The sequence below is a fragment of the Podarcis liolepis genome, assembly GCF_965112155.1.
Source record: "Podarcis liolepis genome assembly, chromosome: 12".
Lineage (NCBI taxonomy): Eukaryota > Metazoa > Chordata > Lepidosauria > Squamata > Lacertidae > Podarcis > Podarcis liolepis.
The window spans coordinates 141,870-166,395 of NC_139563.1; the positions used below are offsets into that span (position 1 = coordinate 141,870).

Consider the following 24,526-nt stretch of genomic DNA (forward strand, 5'->3'; position numbering starts at 1 on the left):
AACCCAATTGCAACCTTCGTACATAAACCTTAAGTTGTTCTCTGTTAACAACCTTAGACAACATATCAGCAGGAATTTCATTTCCTGGCATGTAGGACACCTGAATGAGTCCTTTCTGAATACACTCTCTTGCACGATGTAGCTTAATCTGCAAGTACTCGGTTCTTTGCTTGCAACTCTCTGAGTTCAGCAAAGCCAAACACGATCTATTGTCTTGATACACTTGTACAGGACATTTCACAGAAACTCTGATGTCCTTAAACAGTCGCATCAATCATTCACAATCCATGAGTGAAAATGACAGAGCATTGAGTTCTGCTTCACAGGAACTTAGGCTCACTGTTGTCTGCTTCTTGCACAACCAGTCAAACAGGCAGTGGTTGTACATGTAGCATACTCCAGAAGTGCTTGTACCATCCGTGGTGTCACTTCCAAAACTTGCATCTGCAAAGATTTCAAGACCTCCAGTCTTCTGACTGGTGAACCTCAGCCTGTAGTGCAAAGTCCCTTTCAAATAGCGGGCTATGCGCTTCAGAGCTTTCCAATCCTGAACAGTAGGATTATTCGCATGTCTGCTAAGCAGGTTAGTGCTTACAGCTATGTCAGGTCTTGAGCATCTAGCAATGAAATTCAACTTGCCTAGAATGCATCTGTACAGCGTAGTGTCAGAAAACGCTTCAGCAGTACTATCTACCTGGTAACCTGTCACCATCGGTGTGTCTGCTGGGTTTACATCAACCAGATTCAACCTGGTTAAAACATCAGCAATTTTCTGTGTTTGGTGTTTGGTCCCTCTCCACCTGCAGAGAAAGATAGTTGGATACCTCACCAAGATCCTTCATGTCAAAGTGCTCCTTCAGCTGAGCTAGGGTGCTTTGGTACAAAGCCTGATTCTTCCAAAACATCAGAAGATCATCAACAAAACATAAACAATACAGTTTGTTTTGCCCCTCCTCCTTGACAAACACACATGGATCAGCTTTGCCCTGGTGAAAACCTAGAGAAAGCAACGTCTCAGTGAGTTTCATGTTCCAACACCTGGCACTCTGCTTGAGACCATATAAGGATTTCCGCAGTTTACAGACCATTCCCTTCTGTATCTGCATTTCATCAGGTGGAAGCATAAACAGCTCCTCCCCCAAAATCCCATACAAAAAAGCTGTATTAATGTCATGATGGGAAACATGCAGTTTCTCCTCCGCAGCTTTGTGTCTGACTACCTTGACATTCTGGTCTGTCTTGGCCTTGAAGACCCATTTGCTGCCAACCAGTCTCATTCCTGGGACTACCGGTACCAGCTCCCAAGTTTGGTTCCTGTTCAAGGAATCAACTTCAGCCTTCATGGCATTAAGCCAAGGCTTAGGATCTTTATTTTTTTTATATAAAATATTTATTAAGATTTATTAAAAAAAACAAAAAAGAAAAAAAAGAAAATACAAAATAAAAATGGTTAAAAACAATTCAGTCCTTCCATCACATATTTTCATTTGCTTATTTCCCAGACCTCTTCACGCCTCCCATTTCTGTATTCCAATTCAAAATTTTAATTCAGCAAATCCCTCCCCTCTTCAATCATCTTAAACTTCAATTTTAAAATATTATAAAATTAAATTTTTACCTACTAATAACCATTTTCTCATATTCTCTTATAGCAATACAGCTAAATACCACTTAGTTTCTATCCAACATCATTCTAACATTCATTAATTTTGCAATATTTCTGTAGATAGTCTTTAAATTTCTTCCAATCTTCTTCCACCGACTCTTCTCCCTGGTCTTGGATCCTGCCAGTCATTTCCGCCAGTTCCATATAGTCCATCACCTTCATCTGCCATTCTTCCAAGGTGGGTAGATCTTGCGTCTTCCAATACTTTGCGATGAGTATTCTTGCTGCTGTTGTGGCATACATAAAAAAAAGTTCTGTCCTTCTTTGGCACCAATTGGCCGACTATGCCCAGGAGAAAGGCCTCTGGTTTCTTCAAGAAGGTATATTTAAATACCTTTTTCATTTCATTATATATCATCTCCCAGAAAGCCTTAATCCTTGGGCACGTCCACCAAAGGTGAAAGAATGTACCTTCAGTTTCTTTACATTTCCAACATTTATTATCGGGCAGATGATAGATTTTTGCAAGCTTGACTGGGGTCATGTACCACCTGTATATCATTTTCATAATATTCTCTCTTATGGCATTGCATGCCATAAATTTCATACCAGTGTTCCACAACTGTTCCCAGTCAGCAAACATAATGTTATGTCCAACATCTTGTGCCCATTTAATCATAGCAGATTTCACCGTTTCATCCTCGGTATTCCATTTCAGCAGCAAGTTATACATCCTTGACAAAATCTTAGTTTTAGGTTCTAACAGTTCTGTTTCTAATTTTGATTTTTCCACCTGGAAGCCAATTTTCTTATCCAAGTTATATGCCTCCATTATCTGATAGTAATGTAGCCAGTCTCACACTTTATCTTTTAATTTCTCAAAACTGCAATTTCAATTTGTCTCCTTCTTGTTCCAAAATTTCCCAATATTTTGGCCATTTAGCCTCCATATTAAGTTTTTTTCTGAGCCTTCGCCTCCATTGGTGATAGCCACCTTGGGGTTTTATTTTCAAGTAAGTCTTTATATCTTGTCCAAACATTAAACAATGTTCTTCTGACAATATGGTTTTTAAATGCTTTATGTGCTTTAACCTTCTCGTACCACAAGTATGCATGCCACCCAAAAACATTATTAAAACCATCTAAATCCAAAATATCTGTGTTCTCAAGAAGCAGCCATTCTTTCAGCCAGCAAAATGCTGCTGATTCATAATAAAGTTTAAGGTCTGGCAGGGCAAATCCACCTCTGTCCTTTGCATCAGTTAATATTTTAAATTTTATTCTGGGCTTCTTGCCCTGCCAGACAAATCTAGAAATATCTCTCTGCCACTTCTGCAAACAGTCCATTTTGTCCAAAATTTGCAATGATTGAAATAGAAATAACATTCTTGGCAATACATTCATCTTTATAACAGCAATTAGACCTAACAAGGAAAGCTTCAAATTTGACCATATCTCTAAGTCCTTTTTCACTTCTGACCAACATTTCTCATAATTGTCTTTAAATAGATTTAAGTTCTTAGGGGTCATATTAACCCCCAGGTATTTTACTTTCTTAACCAATGTTAAACCTGTCTTCTTCTGAAACTTCTCTTTCTCTATCGGTGTTAAATTTTTCTCAAGCACCTTAGTTTTTAACCTGTTCAACTTAAATCCTGCCGCATGACCAAATTCCTGAATCAATTCTAATACTCTTTTCGTACTAGATTCTGGCTCCTGTAACGTCAATACTAAGTCATCTGCAAAAGCTTTCAATTTGTACTGTTTGGCTCCAACCTGTATGCCTTTGATCAAACAGTCCCTTCTGATCATGTTTAGCAGAACCTCCAGGACCAAAATAAAAAGCAATGGGGAAATTGGACAGCCTTGTCGTGTCCCTTTTTCTATCTTAAATTCCTCTGTTATCACATTGCTAACTATTAGTTTAGCCTTTTGTTCTGAATAAATTGCACTTATACCATTTTCGAACCCTTGATCGACCCCCATCCCCTGAAGATTTTTCTTCATAAAACTCCAAGAAATATTGTCAAAGGCTCAGGATCTTTAGAGGTTAACTCCTGAACCTCTTTGAAGCTTGAAGGTTCCCACACCTTCTCTGAGCTACTAAGAACAGCAGTTGCTGTCTTAGCAAACTCATCAGCAAATCTCTTTGGAGGTCTGCCCTTTGTGGCTCTCTCAGATCTGCGTACTAGACGCAAGTCTTCTGGACTCATCTCCTCTTTCTTAGGAGAAAAGTGACCAATGGTGAACAGTGGTTCTTCCAGTTCATTGTCAGGCGCATCAGATGGTCTGACTGAGGCCTTTGCGCTCTTGTAGTCTGCTGTGTCATCACTTTCACTGACATCAGCAGCAGCGCCGCCCACTGAGCTGGAATCCGAACTCTGATCATCATCATCATCCTCAGCTTCCTCAACATCATCTGCTTTTTTCACATCACCTTCAACTTCCTCTGGGTAACTCTGGAAAATTCCCACATTTCCCCCCCACTTAGGATTGTACTTGTCAGAGCTGCTCCCAGATCCTAGCTCACAGAGGATCACGCTAGCCAGCGATCATTAAGTAAAAGTCTTTATTGAGTTACAGTTTCCATTCTCAAGCTGCTGCGTGCAACTCTACGTCTTATGCGTTAGATCGGCGAAGCTCCGTCTGAGTCTCCACCCCTTGTACACCAACTTAATATCCTAGCCCTGCTCCACCTTTTCCGCCTGACTGTTCTCCTCTGGGTCCCTCTACCCCCCGGGGTCTCTTCCTTCCGGGATTCTTCTGACGCCGACCCCCCGGACCCTCCTGTCTCCTTGCGCCGGGCTTTAGGACCTGGCTCCCTTTCCGGGCTGCCTACTGCGTCACTTTCCTGTGCATTTGAACTTGGCGCGCGCGCCCAACCTTCCACTTTCCGTCTGACCGTTTCTTCGCTCCCCGATGGAGGTGTGGCCACTCCTGACTCGTGCCCTCCCCCCTGTTGTGAGCTGCCAGCGCTTGATCCCTGGCGCCCTTCCTCTTCCCTGCTCTCTGGCGGTGACGCTGGTCCCGATTTCCAACTGCTCCCCTCTGAGTCCCCTCTGGCTCTATCTTCCTGGGGTGTCCCCCTAGGCTCCCCCCTTGCCCTGGCCACTGGTGCTCCTTTCTGTGAATCTTCTGATTCACTGGAAAGACTCGGAGATCTCGGGTCGTCGTCATCACTCATCTTTTCTTCTGCCTCCTCCCCCTCGCTCTCTGTTTCCTCCCTTGCCCTTGCCTCTGCTCCTGAACCCCTGACAGTACTCAACACTCCTTGTGAACTTTATGGATTTAGAGTCAGTCATCCATACCCTGTATGCACCTTTTTTGTACCCCATGAACAAACCATGTGCCCCACGCTTCCCAAGCTTGTTGCTCTGTGGGTTGTGTACCCACATGTCAGAACCAAAGATTCTCATGTGCTTGATGTTGGGTTTCTTACCAAACATCTTCTCATAGGGGGTACAACCAATAGGTGATGACAATCTGCGATTAAAAGTGTAAACAAAATTCGACAGAGCCTCCCCCCAATACTTATCAGGGAGATTGGCATCATGCAACAATGTTTTCATTCCTTGCAGCAACGTTTGATTTGCTCGCTCCGCAAGCCCATTCATCCATGGCGATCTAGGTGTTGACAAGTCATGCTGGATTCCCTTCTCAGTCAGGAAAGCTTCAAACTGCTGAGAAGTGAACTCCCCGCCCCGATCAGTAAAGAGACAACCAATGCGTTTACCGTGAACATTCTCCAACCAAGCACAGAATGCCTTGAACCTAGGAAACGCTTGCAATTTCTGCTCGAGCATAAACACATGAATGTACCTGGAAAAAGAATCAATTAGAACCATGAAGTACCTTGCTCCACCCAAAGAGGGTGCAAGTGGACCAACCAGGTCTGCATGCACTAGCTGGTAGGGTTTGGAAGCCTGCCTGCTAGACTCCTTGCCTTTTGGAGCAACCTTCACCTTGTTCTCTGCACAAGACACACATTTCATGTGAAACTTACAGGGTTTGATGTTCAAACCCTCAACCACCTCCGGCATCTTGGCCAGTGCCTTCCAAGAGAGGTGACAAAATCTGCGATGTGCATCATGAATGCATCCTGCATGAAGAACTTTGTTAGTTTGTGCAACACAACAAGAATCAGCATTAGACACAACATTTGCATCATAAGTTATACAGAACAATCCATCTATAAACTTTGCATGCAAAATGTCCTCTTTGTCTTTTCTGATGACACAAACGCTCCTCTTGAAGGAAATCTCAAAACCACGCCCAGTAAGCTGTGGGACACTGAGCAAATTGTCTGCAGCACCTGGAACATATAGTACATCTTTGATGGTTGTGTGCAGACTTGCCAATCTCACAGTCCCTTCTCCTGCGATCCACAACGTCTTTCCGTCAGCCAGGTGGATCTCACCTTCTTGAGGTTTAAAGGAGATAAAGAGATGGCGGTCCATTGAGACATGGCGTGTACACCCCGAATCAATAATAAACCTGGCCTTAGCCTTTGGAGCAGTCTTTCTGGCAAGCAAAACCTTGTTTTCCACCGGCATGGGCTTTTGCAGCTTGCCCCCCTGCTCCTGGCCATCAGACTTGCCTTTAGCCTTTGGTGAAGCTGTGCCAGCAAACAAAGCCTTGTTTTCCACTGGCGTTGGCTCTTCACCCTCCCTCTGCTTCTGGCCATCTGCAGGCATCTGCCTCTGTTTACTTCTGGCCTTCCGGTATCTGTGAGGATGACCTTGGCTCCCATGAGAAACAGAGCTCTCAGCTGCCGACTCCTTGGCTCCCCCTGGAGGCTGGAATGCTGCCTGGGATGACGTGACAGTCAGCTCCCCCTGCAGCTTGCAAGTGGTGCCCTCAGCATCCCTGCATTCACTCGCATTCTGGGAAACAGCCAGGACCTCCGATGCAGTCAAACTCTGGGCTGGGATGACTGGCAGGTGGGCTATTTTCAAAGCATTCCACATCTTACGTGCAGTCACGTTGCCAGCTAATGTTTTAATTTCCTCCAGAGAGACGGACAAGACTATTACGTCAATGGCCCTCGAATTCTGGGCTTTCCATCTATCTGTCAGAGGAGCTGGAGGGGCTTCAGACACAGTATGCCACACTCCAAACTGACGCAGCAAACTCTCACACCACACAGCCCAGGTTTTATAATTGTGCCGATTTAGCTTTGGGCACTCAGCAGCCTCAGAAGCTTCGAAAAACTCCATTCCAGCCTTTTATTTGAGCCGTGAGTCTTATTTGCCTTCAAAAACGTCTTATCTCGGCAGCCCATTAATCACGAAGCTTGCTTGGCACAGCTCCCAGATCCATTAGTCTGCCGGACATCAAAAGCTCTTGCCGCGGCAAACAGAAAAGCGTTACTTTCGCTTTTCCTCCACACACCTTTCAGCAGTCTGTCGCAGTCTTACTCTCCTGTAAGTGCCGTGAATCTGGGCCCGAAACCTGTTGTTGGGATACTGCCAGGGAGACAAAGTCCATCATGGTCCCAAGCTGTCTGCCGGACGATCCATCGATCTCCCGTAGGCACGCAGTATCAGCAATTAGCGACATGAGTTTCTAGAAAATATCTTGCCACATTCTAGAGCTCATGCACACTCTTATCAGCAGATAATTCACAGCAAAAGTCACACTCAGGAGAGCATTATTTGCAAGTTTTATTCAGCGTTGATCATAACAGAGAAAGACATGACTGCCTGCGTCAGTGTCTCCAGACACACAGAGAGAAACGAAAGCAAAGACACAACAGAAACATCCTGTGAAAACAGGAAATACGCAGGCTGTGACACAAACATCCTGCTCCCTTTTAAGGTGGAACGGAAATATCCTAACATTAACCACTACACCACACTGGCTGTAGATGTCATTCTCAACGCACAAATATAGGATGGGGTACCCCTGGCTTCACAACAGGACATGTCAAAAGGGATCTAGGGGTCTTAGTGTCAGGATTCCAGCTGGGGTCTCAGGTAAACTGGCCTCTCTCCACTCATTCGGCTGGGATCCTTGTTGACCTTCCGTCTGCGTCTCCCGGCAGGCAAGGTCATAAATCAGCGATCCTCCTCAAACGTGAGGAGAACACACCCTCCTCCTTCTCTCCCTCCCTGCACTCCCCAGGGAGGGGAAGAAAGACAGACAGGAGTCCTTTTTACATGTCTTTTATTCCTGTCGTTCAGCAGTACAGAGAAACGTGTCTGTACCCTCCAGACTCCGGCAGTAGAGTCGCAACTCCACCCCTGTACTCCCAGTACAGGTCAGATGACACTCTGAGCTAACATCCGGTGCTCAGTACAGAGAATAGAGTGCCCCTTTTTCCCACCAGTACAGTTCCAGACCACAACATCCTGTTTTGCTTTCCAGCCACTTGCAGCTGGCTTTTGAATTGCTGCTTTTTCCTGACACTTAGAGGACCACAAGAACAACTTGCGTGAATAGTGTGATGCAACAGCAAAAAAATCTAATGCTATTCTATGCTGCATTAACAGATGTCAAGGGAAAATAATAATTTCACTCTATTCTGCCTTGGTCAGACCCCACTGGGAGTCTTGGGTCCATTTCTCAGTGTCACACTTTAAGAAGTATATTGGCAAGCTAGGATGTGCAGAGGAGGGTGTTCAATATGACCAAGGGCCTGGAAACAGCCCTAAGAGGAATGGCCAAGGGAGTTAGGGATGTTTATCATGGAGAAGAAAAGATGGAGAGGTGACATGATAGCCATCATCAAATATCTTAAGTGCTGTAACATGGGAGATGAAGCAAGTTTGTTTTCTCCTGCTCTGGAGAGAAGGTGCTGAACCAATGGATTCAAATTCCAAGAAAGGAGATTTAAACTAAACTTTCTTAGAGTAAAAGCTGTTCAACAGTGAAACGGACTCCCTCAGAAGGTGAAGGACTCTCTTTTGTTTGAGATTTTGAAACAGAGTCTCAATGGCCACCTGTCAGGGATTCTCGAGATGTGGTTAAGGCATTGTAGCGGTTGCACTAGGTTGAGGCCCCTTCCAACTCTACAATGGTGGTGAGCTCCCGTTGCTCTGTCCCAGCTCCTGCCAGCCTAGCAGTTTGAAAACACAGATAAATAGGGACCGCTGCAGTGGGAAGGTAAATGGAGTTTCTGTACGATCTGGTTTCCGTCATGGTGTCCCATTGCTCCAGAAGCGTTTTAGCCATGCTGACCGTATGACCCAGAAAGCTGTCTGTGGACAAAGGCCGGCTCCCTCGGCCTGAAAAGCGAGATGAGTGCTGCACCCCAAAGTCACCTTTGACTGGACTTAACCACCCAGGGGTCCTTTACTTTTACCTTTTTACCTCTATGTTTTCATTGGGTCAAGCAGCCTAGATTACATTTAATGTCCTTATCAAAAGTTCTTGTATTTGCCATCACAAATTACTTTAGCAGACTGAAATCTTAGTCTTTGCCTGCTCAGGGTGAGGCCTTCCAGTCTTGCCTTTAAAGAGAGTTTTCCTTTGGTTCCACCCGCCTACCCCCGGAAAACAGTGCTGGCTTAGGAAGGATAGTGGCAATTTCATTATCTGCCAGATTTCCACCTCCAAATTACTTCCCCTCCAAATCTGTTTCTTTTGGGGAGGGGGTATCTTGTTAGAGAAATTAAATTATTGAAGGAGAAATAGGGTGATGAGGGAAAGGACTGAATCTCTCCTTGCGGCATGGTATGGTGGATAGATGACCAGACCAGGACCTGGGAGGCCAGGGTTCAAATCCCCAGATGGCGATGAAGCTCCCTGGGAGACAATGCCGCTCAGCCTGGACTCACAGGGTTTTTGTGAGAATTAAATGAGGAGCAGACGGTCTCAGGTTCAGTCCCTGACGGCATCACCAGGTAGGGTTGGGAATCATCCTTGCCTGAAAGGATCAATCCGGGGGCAGGAATAAAACCCCCACTTAGCAAGGACTACGTTCTCTTTTTTGGCATCTTTGGATGAAATTGAGAGCTTGCCAGCTTGGCTCTTGAAGCACTTCTCAATCTTGTCTTCACCAAGGGGCAAAGCACACGTCCTGCCAGAGAACCCCCAAATGTTTTCTGTCTGCAAAAAAGACATCCAGTTTGCACAGCTAGATTGGACGTGTCAGACTCGAAAGTGGAAGAGCAGCAACAGATATTTATCACTGGGTTTGGAGGGCCATTGGCAGAGATGTCACACAGAGGAATTCCAGAGCGGAGATATCAAAAGACAAGGAGGGTCAGGCCTCGAAGGATATGCAGGAGTGAAGAAGAGGAGGATTCAGAAAGAGGGACTCTTTTACACTTTGGAATGCCTGGGCAACACAGGGCCTGCTAGCAAAGGGCAGGTTTGCAGGGGGTGGGGGGGGGTTTGGCATTTGCATTGTTGCATTGCACACCGCATGCATAAAATGTGCCTCTCACAAACCCTGGAGGTGTTTGTGAATGTTCGCAGGTCATAATCAAAATATTCTGCAAATATGTCTGTTTTGCTTGCAAACTCACTTCTGTCCTTCCCTTGCAAGAGTGAGACCAGAATTCACCACATAGTGGATTAGGGGTTCAGAGTTAGAAGACCTTTGGGACAGTCTATTTTCAGCACCCCAGTGGTGGCTCCTCTATATTTAGTGGCTGAGGGACATAACATTAATCTTTTTGGATGCTGGCCTTGAATTCTCCTCCATTTTGCTCTGCAAGGAAAAATGGAGATATTCTGCAAGCCCTGGAACTTATTTTTCATCTTCCTCATACAAAGTAATAGCAATTTGGGTAACTTTTATTGAAGCAGTACATATTCTTATTGTTGCTGTTGTTGTTGTTGTTAGAATTATTTTATTTCACAAAATTTATACACCATTCAGTTGTTTAAAAAGAGTACCTCAAAGTGGTTTACAAAAAAATCAGTAAAATTATCACTGGAAACAACTCTTTAAAACATTCAAAAAATAAAATCACCAGTAAACTAAAAATAGCTTAAAACATTCACCAGTGTTCTACATGCCTGGAGAAGCTTATTTAAGGGGAAAGGTTCTTAGCAGGTGCCAAAAAGAGCACAGCGAAGGTGCCTGTCTCGTGTGTCCATAGGCAGGGAGTTCCAAAGTGTAGGTGCTGCCCCTCTAAATGATTGACAGTGTAATGGGGATTATATGGCACCTGCAACAGCTCCAGTTCTGCAGATGGAAGCAGTTGGGCGGGGGTGTAAGGTGATTTCACAGGTAAATTGATCTGAAGTTGTTAAGGGCTTTATTGACTAATAGTAACACCTTGAACTTGGCCCAGGAGCAAAACAGCAACCATCCCAGATCTCTGAGCGCACTTGTTGTATCCTGATAAGGTCTTACGCCTAATAAAAGTCAGTATGCTGGCCAAGAGCACAAAGCAGATGCCCCCTTTAAATGGGTTGTGGGAGGGGCTTTAACGGTTTGTGTCCTTTTTTTTGTTCTTGCTTTTATCTTGTATTTTGCACCCAGTTGGTTTTTGGACTGTATCGCCCCCTGTCAGCCCAAGCAAGCATGGCCAGTGGTCAGGGCTGAAGGGAATTCAATTCCAACTATGTTTGGAGATCCGAGACTGGGGAAGTCTTTATGGACCATACTGCCCAGATCAGTGGTTGCCAAACTTTCTGGACACTGCCCACTTGGTTCTATAAACTTATCCCCAGAGCCTGCTACCTGTTATTCTGAAGGGGGGTTTGCACAACCCACTAAGGAAGCTAACAACACAGTAAAATTCAAAACTATAACAACTAATTGCATATTCATTCAAAATCCAATTTGTTTAGTTTGATTAATTCAGCAAAATCAATGAGCTTGATCCAGTGATACCTGTTTTCCAATGCCTGATGGTCATTTACACCTCCACCCCTTTGATCCCCTTGCGTCTTAGTGTCCCCCCGGGGGTGATGTGCTACCGACCACTTTGGGAAACGCTGGTCTTAGATGGTTGAAATAGTCCTGGTATGGGGCAGTTTCATCAGGTTCCAGCCCTAGGACAGGATCCCAAGCCCAGTTCTCACTGCAGATGATGCAGATGCCTGTCTAGGCATTGTGCAACTGAAGTCCATGATTAGTCTCTCCTCTGATACAACTTGCTCAGTATCGTAAGAATGTAATAAGAGACCAGCTGCTGGATCACACAGTGGCCCACCTAGTCCAGCCGTCTTTTCTCACAGCAGCTGGCCAGGTGCTTGTGGGAAACTGGCAGGCAGAACTGAGCGCAATAGCAATGCTCACATGTGATTCCCAGCAACTGTTCGTACAAGTTGTCTTTCTTGAACATCCCATAATCTTTAAGGAGCATCCTGTTGAGCAAGTTCTATTTCATTAGTTTGTGGTTTAGGGCTCATCCACACATCCTTTTACCCTAACACATTTCTTATAGGATAGCCTATGTATCTTCCCTTAACAAATCCATATTGATCTTCCTTGATTATTTTAGGTAGTACCTTTTCCAGTTGCCTTGCCAGGATCTTTGTAAATATCTTATAGTCTTGATTTAATAGGCTAATTGGTCTGTATGACCCCACCTCTGTAGGGTCCTTTTGCAGTTTTTCAATCACTACTATTTCCCCTAGTTTCCAAGTGTCTGGGGCTTTCCCCCCTTCTAAAATATTATTAAATACTTTTTAAAGTTCTGAACCCAGGATATCAATTGTTTCTTTATTAAAGTCTGCCATAATTCCATCTAATCCTGGGGATTTCTTACTTTTAAATGATATAACTACATTCTCTCTTTTTTCCAAAGAAATTTCCTCCTTCAGTCTTAATCTATCACTTTCTTCGATTTTAAACCCCAAACTTTCCCTACTAGTATTTTTATTTTCTTCTTTATATAAAGATTGATAGAATTCTATAAATTCTTTTGTGTAAGTATTTTCCTTCTGGTCTTAATGGCCTTCACCCTCTGTTTATCCCTTCTTTTCTTTAAATAGTTTGCGAGTCTCTTATATGATCCTATTGAGGTTCTCTGAAAATCATTTTTGATCATATTATCTCTCTTCCACACCGCAACTATATCCAACTCATCCAATTCCTGTTTTAACTTTCCTAACTGCTCCTGTCTGCTCCTTAGAAATTTGACCTGTTGCTGTTGTTGCAAAATTTCAATCTCTTTAATTTTTTCCTGTCTCCCCGAGTACCAATCCTTCTTAATCGCAATCTCTTTCAGTATACAATGTCCTCTTATAACAGCTTTAAAAGCGTCCCATACTACCAGGATCTCAGCCGAACCATTGTTCTCTTTAAAATACCAACCAATTTGTTTTCTGATATATTCCCTGTCAATCTCTTTTGCCATTATTAGGTTATTGTACCGCCATCTCCTGCTTTTTCCATCCTCTTCCAGTCCCAGCTCCACAAATAGTGGAGCATGGTCTGAAATCCATATTCCCATAGTCTTTGCTGTTCTAACACTGATTTCATTCCCTTCTTTAATTAGCACGTAGTCAATATAAGACAAAGTCTTACGTCTGTTGGAGAAGAAGGTAGGTTTGGTGTTGGGGTTTCCCCTCTCAAAAATATCCTTTAATCCCCATTTAGATAATCTGAATGTACTCTTGTCCTTTATATTCCAATTAAAGTCTGCTGTAACGATAACTTCCCCTTCAGCGTAAAGCGGCAGTTTATTCAAGGTTTTCTTTATAATTTTTTTCTGTCTTGTGTTAGGTTTGTATATATTAGCTATTGTAAAGATTTTTTTGTGACACTTTAATTTTTAAGAATATAAATCTACCATCATTATCTTTTTTCTGGCCCAGAATCTCCGGCCTAAGATTTGCATTACATAGTATAGCCACCCCTCTAGCCTTATTCATCACTTTCGATTCTGCTATTAGGCCCCATTGCTGAGAGCATAACAAAGGTCTATTCTTTGCTTTGGCTCTATGAGTCTCCTGGAGGCATCGTATATCCACTTTCATTTTCTTTGCCAGTGTCAGAACCCAGTAGCGTTTGATGTTTGAGGCCGGCCTGTTAACATTTAAAGATAAAAACCTTTAAAGATCTATCCATTATCCCGACTACTGTTTATTTTTTGAATCCCTCTGTGTACATATATTATATTTTCAATTCTGGCCCATTCAACCCCCCTCCCCCTTCTCCCCTGAGACTCAGTTAGGGGTCTCCACGATCCCTGTCTCATGGTGTCTTGGGGAACCACACTCCTCTCCCTTTGCTCTTGGAAAGTTTATATCAGAAAATATATATATATGTATTTACAAAAGCCCATTTTAGATGTCTCTAGTATATATTATTTTTTTCTGTTTCCTTCTTCTCTCGACTTCCGTCTTCTTTTATTCTCTTGTCCCTGCACTGGAGATTCTTGAGATTCTTCACTCGACTCTCCCTGTAATTCTTCCGAACATGAGAGTTCTTGCTCAGTCTGTCCTTGTATTCCAACTCCTAAATCAGCTAGCATTTTTTTTTGCTTCACCAGGGTTCTTAGCGGAATATTTCCTGCCGTCTCTAAAAACCAGCAATGTAGCAGGGTAGGCCCAAGTAAGGAGGATTTTGTGATTGTAGAGAGCTTGTGCAAACTGCTGCATACGTTTCCTGTCTTGAGGCGTTTCCTGAGAAAAGTCTTGTCTCACTATGACCTTTCGCTGTTTAAACTGCAGGTCTGCTTTCTGCCCTAGTGATTTATAAATTTGATCTCTTAACTTCTCTCTTGTGAATGCCATGATTACATCCCTGGGAAGTCCAGAGCCTCCTCGTGGTGTCAACACCCGGTGCACTCTCTCAATTTCATTCGGCTCAATTTCAATTCCTTGTTCTTTGAGCCATTCTAACATCTCCTTTTCCAGGTCCTTATTCCCAATATCTTCAGAAATACCATTTTAAACACCCCAATCCAGGACTTGGAACCTGAGCCGTGTTTTCAGTGAGTTATCTCAGCTATCAGTTTGCAGAGAGTTATTTGCTTTTCAGGCTTTTAGTGAAGTTCCAAGAGCAAGACAGGTGTGTGTCTACCCACGCCGACGCATGTGCAGTTCTCCTGCCAAAATGATTCTCATGGGAAACTTGCAAGCAGGATCTGATCCCTCTTCCCTCCCATGGCTTCCAGCAACCAGTATCCAGAAGCATTACTGCTTCCAGCTGTGTAGGCAGAGCACAGCCATCCTGGCTCATAGCCATCAATAGCCCTCTCCTCCTCAGTTCATTTGTCTAATCCTCTTTTCAAGCCATCTAGCTCAGTGGCCATTGCTGCCTCCTGTGAGAAGGCGTTCCATATTTGGCAGTGTGGATTTACTTTATCTGCCCTGAATCTTGCAGCATTTGGCCTCATTGGATGTCCGCAAGTTCTAGCATGTCAAGATTGCAGATGTCCCTCTCACACCAAGAATGCAGTAAGCTGGCAGCTGAATTGGGCTTAGATTTATTAGTATTTACACAGTAGTTTCCATCTGAGCTCACAGCTCAATCATCTGCCAAAGAACGACGTTGAGCTCACTAAAGGGTGGGTTCTCCTCCAACAGAATATCCTCCATTGGCTGCCCCTCCTCCTGTCGGACTGACGCCAGGCCTGGACCCTACTCCTTTGCCATGTCTGTGGTTTGTCCACCCCCCCTCTGGAGCCATCTCCGCCCCCCTCGGAGCAATGTCTAAAGGCTGCAGCTCCTTTGACACTGCCTCTGTCTGCCCTACGCTATATTGGGAATTGACAGCCTGCATTCCAGGATGGGAGAGGCTTGCATCACTCTCCGTATGGGAAGGAAGCAAGCCTCTCTTTTCCCCAGCCTGCCTCCCCCCTCTTCGGAGTCCTTGCTGTCACTCTAGAAAGGGACATTCCTGACATAGCGTTATGAGAAAGGGAGACAAACAGCTGATTGCCAGTTCATTTCCAGACCTAATTCCTGGCTCCTGTGGAAGCGAGTTCCATGATTTGACTATGTGCTGCATCAAGAAATATTTTTTCTCCGTCCTGTCCTGTTGTGCTGTATGTGGGGCTCCCCTTGAAGACAGCTCAGATGAAACATTAGTCCATGATCTCCTAATTATAGGTACTGAGATTCCCAAAGATCAGAAAAGACTTTTTTTTTTGTACACGACAACAGCTGCACAGATGTTACTAGCTCAAAGATGGAAGGAAGAAGCAATCCCAGCCAGAGAAGAAAGGAAGGCCAAGCGGCTAAACTAGGCCAAAATGGCAAAACCCAGGAGGCTCGGGAACCAAGAGGACAAGAACTTTAAAAAAGAATGGGAAAATTTCATAATATACTTAGGAGACCATTGTAAGCAAATCAAAACTTTAGCTGGACTTTAACCTCACTTGTAAAGTAACAAAAGCTATGGACAATCTAGAAGGTAAAAAAAATGTGGTATGCAGTTGTAAACACTGTCATTAGGACCCACTTAGGGGAAGGGGAGGTGAGAGTCTGGAGATTTAGAGAATCTCTGTAAATGGATGTATCAACAATTTTGTTATAAATTTGTATTTGTAAAAGCAAATAAAAAATATTTTCATTTTTTTTAAAAAGTATTTACTTTAGTCACCATCTGGAAATGTGTAGAGTGAACGTTGGTTTGTGTTGTTATTTTATTACACAGCATTATTAGTTCTGCTTCAGCATCTTAAGCTTTTGAGCACGCTTTGCATAAATGATAGTTAATATTTTGCCCTGACAAAAGAACATTTTGCCAGAGTTTGGGTGGCTACCAGTCAAGGATTCTTTAGCTGTAGTGCAGGGGCTTGGACTCGATGGCCCTTGGGGACCTTTAAAATCCTACAATTGTACGATTCCAGCTTGTCGCATTGAGCCCTTGATGTTCTGATTACCTAAACCTCTCACATTAAGAGTTGTACACATAACATTCACATTCTTTATTATGTCTTTCCCAACCATCTCACTTCTCCTTTCCCTCCTTTTGTACCATTCCCTCCTGGAGATAAATCCACCCCCACCTTCCCTCCCCACAAAAAAGTCAAGGCAAAAACATAAGAAAATATCTATGTGCCGCAACTCTTGCACCCGGGGTACAAACCAATACATCCTCACATTTATTTTTCCAATTACTCTTCTCTGTTTAATCATCACTTCCAAACCATCCATCTCCACCCACCTTCCACACATCATAATTCCCCTTACCATCCCAAACAACACAACACACAAACAACTTTCCACACTCACTCATCCAACCAACATATGCTCCCATATTGGGGGGGGGGGGATAAGTTGGAAGGAAGCTTGCAAGTTCCCCTAGTCTGAAAAAGAAAAAAACAGCCCCATCGAGCCACCCCGGTACTCTTTCTTCCTGCCTTCCTTCTTCATCTTCACTTCTTATATTTAACTCTGTCTCTAAGATCCCATGACTTTTTCTCATTCTTGCTTTCCTTCTTCTTCTGCCACCCTGAGCTTGCTCGCTTTCTTCTCTTAAGTCATTTTCTTCTTCTTCCAAGTCTGGAGTCCCCTTAAAGTCCTTTGGCAACTGCAATCCCACATGTTTAAATAACGCCACCATCTGCCGTTGATCTTTTGCAAACAATCTCTCTCCTTTATACTGCATTCTTAAAGCAAATGGTGCCATTCTCCAATTGTATTTCATATCTTTTTCTTGCAGCACCATGGTAGACACCCGTAAATTCTTTTTCCTTTTAATTGTTTCCAAAGATAAGTCCTCAAAAACCATCACTTTCTTGCCATTGTACAACAATTTATCAAGTCTATCCAAGTCTTTCAGTGCCTTGAATACTTGCTTTCTCTGTTTATATCTCCCAAAGCACATTACCACATCTCTCAGCCAACGGCTCATTTCTCAGCTTCCCAACTCTATGTATGTGGTTGAGCGAGTCTTTCAAAATTCCCAATTCAGGCAGCAAATTGGCCATCTACTCAATCACTTTCTCCATATCTGGAACATTTTTTAGACGTAAATTCGACCTTCTGGCTCTATTTTCTAAGTCCATTAATTTATCATTAACATACTTATTGTGTCTCTTCAGTTTCCTAGTCTGCTCTTGCAATGCATTCATTTTTTTCTCATTGGCCTGTGCCATTTCCCATGCAGCATTTACATTTTCTGCCAACCGTTCTACTGTCTCGGCCAATTTAGAGAGTTTATCTTCTACTATTTTTGTAACACCCTTGATAGTACTGTTCTTTGCTCCTTCTATGGCTTTTAAAATTTCTTTTTGAAAAGCCTTAGGCTTAATAACCTCTGTTTCGGTCTCCACCTCCAAATCTGAAGCCACCATACTTTCACTCCCAAACAATGCACTTAAGAATAAATCTTTCTCATACTCCCACTTTATCCGCCTTCAAAGCGTTTCCTCCAGCAATTATGCAGACTAGGTCATAAACTTTCTTGGGCTTGTTATTTTCCAGCTTTTTCATCAAACGAAGGCATTTCTTTATAATTTTCTCCACATTTCACCAGGAGTTCAGCCAAGAACGCCTCTTCTCCTTCAGCCGAGCATCAGCATCTTAAGCTTTTAAGCACACTTTTTCATAAATGATAGTTAATATTTTGCCCTGACAAAAGAACGTTTTGCCAGAGTTTGGGTGGCCACCAGTCAAGGAGTCTTTAGCTGCAGTGCAGGGGATTGGACTTGATGGCCCTTGGGGCCTACAGTTGTACGATTCCAGCTTGTCTCTTTGAGCCCTTGATGCTCTGTATCTAGTAAGGGGAGGATTGTCACTTTGCATTCATGATATGCCCTCTTGATGCTTTTAGGCAAACAGAAGTACCTCTGTGCCAGCCGAAATGACTGCAACATTGACAAGCTCCGAAGGAAAAACTGCCCCTCCTGCCGCCTTCGGAGATGCTATGAGGCCGGGATGACTCTCGGAGGTAATCCAGCTTCTGTTTACAACCCTTTGATTTTTGCAGCATACCTGATTTGCAGGGCCAGATTTAGATGAAGAGTGGCCCTTGGCTACTTGTAAGGCCCCTCCCAATTTCCCTCCATCACGACTGGAAGAAAATGGAAGCGTGTTATAAACCTATGGCTTTGTGTCACATATAGGTGAAAGTGCAAAAGTTCATCAGTAAGGTTCAGGTCAATATCTTCTGGGGATGCTTCCATCAACCTTGCTGAATTTCTCGCTTAGATGCTGTCAGATTAGCAAGAAAACAATTGTGCAACATCACTGTACAAAGTGCTTCTTTTTAAATTGGCTTCAAGTGCATCTAATATAGGAATAAAGGATTTTCTTCTAAACTTATCTCTGGAAGAAAGTGCTTCTAAGGCATCAGGTGCACTTCTGTCATTTCTTTGCCGTTCCCTCACTCTTTGTCTCCTTGTTTTGTAGTTGACATTTGGCAAGGTGGCTTTTGCTTATTTCTCAAGTTCATCAAAATCTTCTCTAATTTTCATACCTGGGGGTCAATCTGACCGGAAAAAAACTTGAATTTATTTAAAGATAATTATGAAAAATGTTGGTCAGAAATCAAAAAGGATTTAGAAGTTTGGTCAAGACTAAAACTTTCCTTGTTGGGAAGAATCACAGCTATAAAGATGAATGTATTGCCAAAGATGTTATTTTTGTTTCAAACCCTGCAGATCGTGGACAGAGTGGAATGTTTTGGAAAGTGGCAGAAGGATATCATGAAGTTTGTCTGGCAGGGCAAAAAGCCCCGGATAAAACTTAAAATACTAACAGATGCAAAAGAAAGAGGGGGATTTGCCCTGCCGGACCTAAGGTTATACTATGAAGCTGCATCCTTCTGCTGGATGAAGGATTGGTTTTTACTAGAAAACACTGATGTCCTAGATCTGGAAGGGTTTAACAATGCTTTTGGGTGGCATGCTTATTTGTGGTACGACAAGGTAAAGGTGCACAAATTGTTCAAAAGCCATATTGTCAGAAAAGCTTTATTTAATGTCTGGATGAAATATAAAGACTTACTTGAAAATAAGACCCCGAGGTGGTTATCACCAATGGAGGCTAAGGCCCCAAAAAGACTTAATATGGAGGGTGGCTGGGCAAAATACTGTGAGATAATAGAAAGAGTTGGAGACAATTGGAGGTTGCAGAGCTTAGAAAAACTAAAATACAAGGTGCGAGACTGGCTACACTATGCCCAAATTCAAGAGATTTTTAAAAAGGACAAAAAAATTGGTTTCCAGGTGGAAAAATCGAAATTAGAGACAGAATTACTTGAACCTAAGACGAAAGTGCTTTCAAGAATGTATAACTTGCTGCTTAAATGGAACACTCAAGATGAGATAGTTAAATCAGCCATGATAAAATGGGCTCAAGACATTGGGTACAACATTATGTTTGAAGACTGGGAAAGGTTATAGACCACCGGTATGAAATTCACGGCATGTAGTGCCTTGAAGGAAAACATTATGAAAATGATTTATAGGTGGTACATGACCCCAGTCAAACTTGCAAAGATATATCATCTGTCTGATAATAAATGTTGGAAATGTAAGGAGGCTGAAGGAACATTCTTTCACCTCTGGTGGACATGCCCGAAGGTGAAGGCCTTTTGGGAAATGATTTACAATGAGTTGAAAAAAGTATTTAAGTATACCTTTCACAAGAAACCAGAGGCCTTCCTCCTGGGCATTGTGGGCCAGAGAGTGTTAAAGAAGGATAGAACTTTCTTTTTGTATGCAACTACAGCAGCAAGAATTCTTATAGCCAAATACTGGAAAGCACAGGAGTTACCCACGCTTGAAGAGTGGCATACGCAACTGATGGACTACATGGAATTGGCCGAAATGACTGGCAGAATCCGAGACCTGGGAAAAGAGGCAGTGGAAGAGGACTGGAAAAAATTTAAGGACTATTTACAAAAACATTATAAGTTATATGAATGTTGAAAATTTGCTAAGTTTTTGGGAAAAACAAGCTTCAGTAATTAGCTTTGAATATGGTGGAAACTAAGTTATGAACGTGAAAAGCAAAAATTTTAGAGTAATGTCCCTTGTTTGGGATAGATGATGGGAAAAAGTGAGTTAATAACATGTACCCTAAAATCAAAATACAATTAGATGAAAGTACAAAAACGCAGGAAACAAGGTATCAATTTGCTGTTATTTTTTATTGTAAAGAATGCAGGGTGTGGAGGATGTGGGGAAGTCCAGTGGATCAAGAAAAATTGTCTGAAAATGTGATTTCTTTCTCTTCTTAATTTCTTTGTTTTCTTCTGTAAAGCTGCTTTTGTTGAGTTTTTGACAATGTATTTGACCTTGGAAAAAGCAATAAAAAATATTATTAAAAAAAAAAATCTTCTCTAATTTTCCTTAAAAAATCCAGAAGTGAACTGTGAACAAATTTGCACAAGAACTCAATAATAGGTGTGATTTCTGAAGGGCTTTGCTGACCTTGTGAAAATGACCCAGCACACGGGTCCAAAAATGCAGCACACGGGTCCAATTCTATGAAGACTTACAACACCTTATAGAAGGGACACCACCAAACCCTTCGATAGCTAAAGCTAAAGCAAGGTCTGGAAAGAGTTTACAAACAAAGCAATAATTTCGGCCTTTTGAGGGAGAATATACAAGCCACTCTTGGCTATATGTTTTCCCATTTGCTTTTGTTGAATAAAAAAGAGGTTTTTTTGCAAAACCTAGACTGCTTTTTGTACACTCGCTTGGAATTTGAAAGTGTTCCACAATGATGCACAACTTGAGAGGGACCCCTCTCTGCCCAATAGGATACTTCCTAATGTGATAATTCTGGCCACAAACCAACATCTGTTACAGTAGGCAGCATCATGGCTGCTTCCTCCTAATCAGCTTGCTGTTCCACATCCTGCTTTGCTGTTTCTCTTTCAGGGAAGTTTTTGTGTGGTTGCATGCTAGTGGTTGGCTCAGGCTGGATAGCTTCACTGTTGGCTCTTGTTGCTTCAGTGAGTGGTTGATGCAAGAAAGTAGTGATTGCTCTTAACTTCATCACCACAGCATTTTCCAGTCTTTGTCTCTTGCTCTTGCTAGCACCATTTTCAAATCTTTTACACATGCTAAGTTTAGAATCTAAAAATTAAGTTGGATAAAATTGGTGGGCTTCTGTCACTCTTCAGTAGCTGCCCCCACTCACTGACTTCCCTATGCCTTTCTTGAGGGGCAGTGAGACCCCTATGGCTGACTCCTGGGGTTGATGCAGAGGGATAAAATGGTCGCTGCTTCCTGTCTAGAATCACAAAATCTGGCTCCACAGACTTTTTCTTTTACAGCCACTAGCATTGCCAAATATTAATGCAGACACAGAGTGAATATAAATAAATAAATGCATTAAGCAGTCTATTTCAGAGAATTAGAGAGTCGTAAGCACAGGTTCATGGATCACTGCCTTGCCGTGGCGAAGAGGCTTGAAGAACTCAGAGAAGCTATGAACTACGCCGAGCAGGGCACCCAAGATGAACAGGTCATAGTGGAGAGTTTTGACCAAACGTGATCCACCTGGAGTAGGAACCGGCAAGCCACTCCAGTATCCCTGCCAAGAAAACTCCATGGACAAAGACAACAGGCATATAAAAGTTATGACGCTGGAAGATGAGCCCCTCAGGTCGGAAGGTGTCCAACATGCTACTGGGGAAGAGCGGAGGACAAGTACAAGTAGATCCAGAGCTGATGAAGCGGCTGGGCCAAAGCTGAAAGGACGCTCAGTTGTGGATATGCATGGAAGCGAAAGGAAAGTCCAATGCTGTAAAGAAAAATATTGCATAGGAACCTGGAATGTAAGAACCATGAACCTGGGTAAGTTGGATGTGGTCAAAAATGAGATGGCAAGAATAAATATTGACATCCTGGGCATCAGTGAGCTAAAATGGACGGGAATGGGAGAATTCAGTTCGGATGACTATCATATCTACTACTGTGGGCAAGAAACCCGTAAAAGAAATGGAGTGGCCCTCATAGTCAACAAAAGAGTGGCAAAAGCTGTACTGGGAAGCAATCTCAAAAATGATAGAATGATCTCGATACGAATCCAAGGCAGACCTTTTAACATCACAGTAATCCAAGTTTATGCACCAACTACTGGTGCTGAAGAAACTGAAATTGACCAATTCTATGAAGACTTACAAGACCTTATAGAAGTGACACCAAAGAAGGATGTTCTGCTCATTATAGGGGATTGGAATGCTAAAGTAGGGAATCAAGAGATAAAAGGAACAACTGGCAAGTTTGGCCTTGGAGATCAAAACGAAGCAGGGCAAAGGCTAATAGAGTTCTGTCAAGAGAACAAGCTGGTCATCACAAACACGCTTTTTCAACAACACAAGAGACGACTCTACACATGGACATCCCCAGATGGGCAACATCGAAATCAGATTGATTATATTCTCTGCAGCCAAAGATGGAGAAGCTCTATACAGTCAGCAAAAACAAGACCTGGAGCTGACTGTGGCTCAGTTCATCAACTCCTTATAGCAAAATTCAAGCTTAAACTGAAGAAAGTAGGAAAAACCACTGGACAGGTACAATCTAAACCAAATTCCACACAGTGGAAGTGAGGAACAGGTTTAAGGATTTAGATTTGGTGGACAGAGTGCCTGAAGAACTATGGATGGAGGCTCGCAACATTATACAGGAGGCAGCAACTAAAACCATCCCAGTGAAAAGGAAATGCAAGAAAGCAAAGTGGCTGTCCAACGAGGCCTTACAAATAGCGGGGGAGAGAAGGCAAGCAAAATGCGAGGGAGATAAGTGAAAGATACAGGAAATTGAATGCAGATTTCCAAAGAATAGCAAGGAGAGACAAGAAGGCCTTCTTAAACGAGCAATGCAAAGAAATAGAGGAAAGCAACAGATTGGGAAGAACCAGAGATCTGTTCAAGAAAATCGGAAATATGAAAGGAACATTTTGTACAAAGATTACCATAATAAAGGACAAAAGTGGTAAAGATCTAACAGAAGCAGAAGACATCAAGAAGAGGTGGCAAGAATACACAGAGGAATTATACCAGAAAGATATGGATGTCTCGTACACCCCAGGTAGTGTGGTTGCTGACCTTGAGCCAGACATCCTGGAGAGTGAAGTCAAATGGGCCTTAGAAAGCACTGCAAATAACAAGGCCAGTGGAAGTGATGGTATTCCAGCTGAACTGTTTAAAATTTTAAAAGATGATGCTGTTAAGGTGCTACACTCAATATGCCAGCAAGTTTGGAAAACTCAGCAGTGGCCAGAGGATTGGAGAAGATCAGCCTACATCCCAATCCCAAAGAAGGGCAGTGCCCAAGAATGCTCCAACTACCGCACAATTTCACTCATTTCACACGCTAGCAAGGTTATGCTTAAAATTCTACAAGGAAGGCTCAAGCAGTATGTGGACCGAGAACTCCCAGAAGTGCAAGCTGGATTTAGAAGAGGCAGAGGAACCAGAGACCAAATTGCAAACATGCGCTGGATTATGGAGAAAGCTAGAGAGTTCCAGAAAGACATCTACTTCTGCTTCATTGACTATGCAAAAGCCTTTGACTGTGTCAACCACAGCAAACTATGGCAAGTTCTTAAAGAAATGGGAGTGCCTGATCACCTCATCTGTCTCCTGAGAAATCTCTATGTGGGACAAGAAGCTACAGTTAGAACTGGATATGGAACAACTGATTGGTTCCAAATTGGGAAAGGAGTACGACAAGGCTGTATATTGTCTCCCTGCTTATTTAACTTATATGCAGAATTCATCATGCGAAAGGCTGGGCTGGATGAATCCCAAGCCGGAATTAAGATTGCTGGAAAAAATATCAACAACCTCAGATATGCAGATGACACAACCTTGATGGCAGAAAGTGAAGAGGAATTAAAGAACCTTTTAATGAGGGTGAAAGAGGAGAGCGCAAAATATGGTCTGAAGCTCAACATCAAAAAAACGAAGATCATGGCCACTGGGCCTATCACCTCCTGGCAAATAGATGGGGAAGAAATGGAGGCAGTGAGAGATTTTACTTTCTTGGGCTCCATGATCAGTGCAGATGGTGACAGCAGTCACGAAATTAAAAGACGCCTGCTCCTTGGGAGAAAGGCGATGGCAAACCTAGACAACATCTTAAAAAGCAGAGA

The 24,526-nt window shown here is 43.0% G+C and overlaps 1 protein-coding gene across 1 annotated transcript in view; it reads left to right on the forward strand.

The window, feature by feature from the left end:
- The window catches only part of LOC310690341 (androgen receptor-like), a 141,826-nt gene that overhangs the window by 64,866 nt on the left and 52,434 nt on the right, over positions 1-24,526 (forward strand). Inside the window, exons 3-4 of the mRNA XM_083469097.1 lie at positions 17,127-17,133; positions 18,240-18,356. Of these exons, the coding sequence (XP_083325223.1) occupies positions 17,127-17,133; positions 18,240-18,356 (124 nt within the window). The remainder of the gene's footprint in view (positions 1-17,126; positions 17,134-18,239; positions 18,357-24,526) is intronic.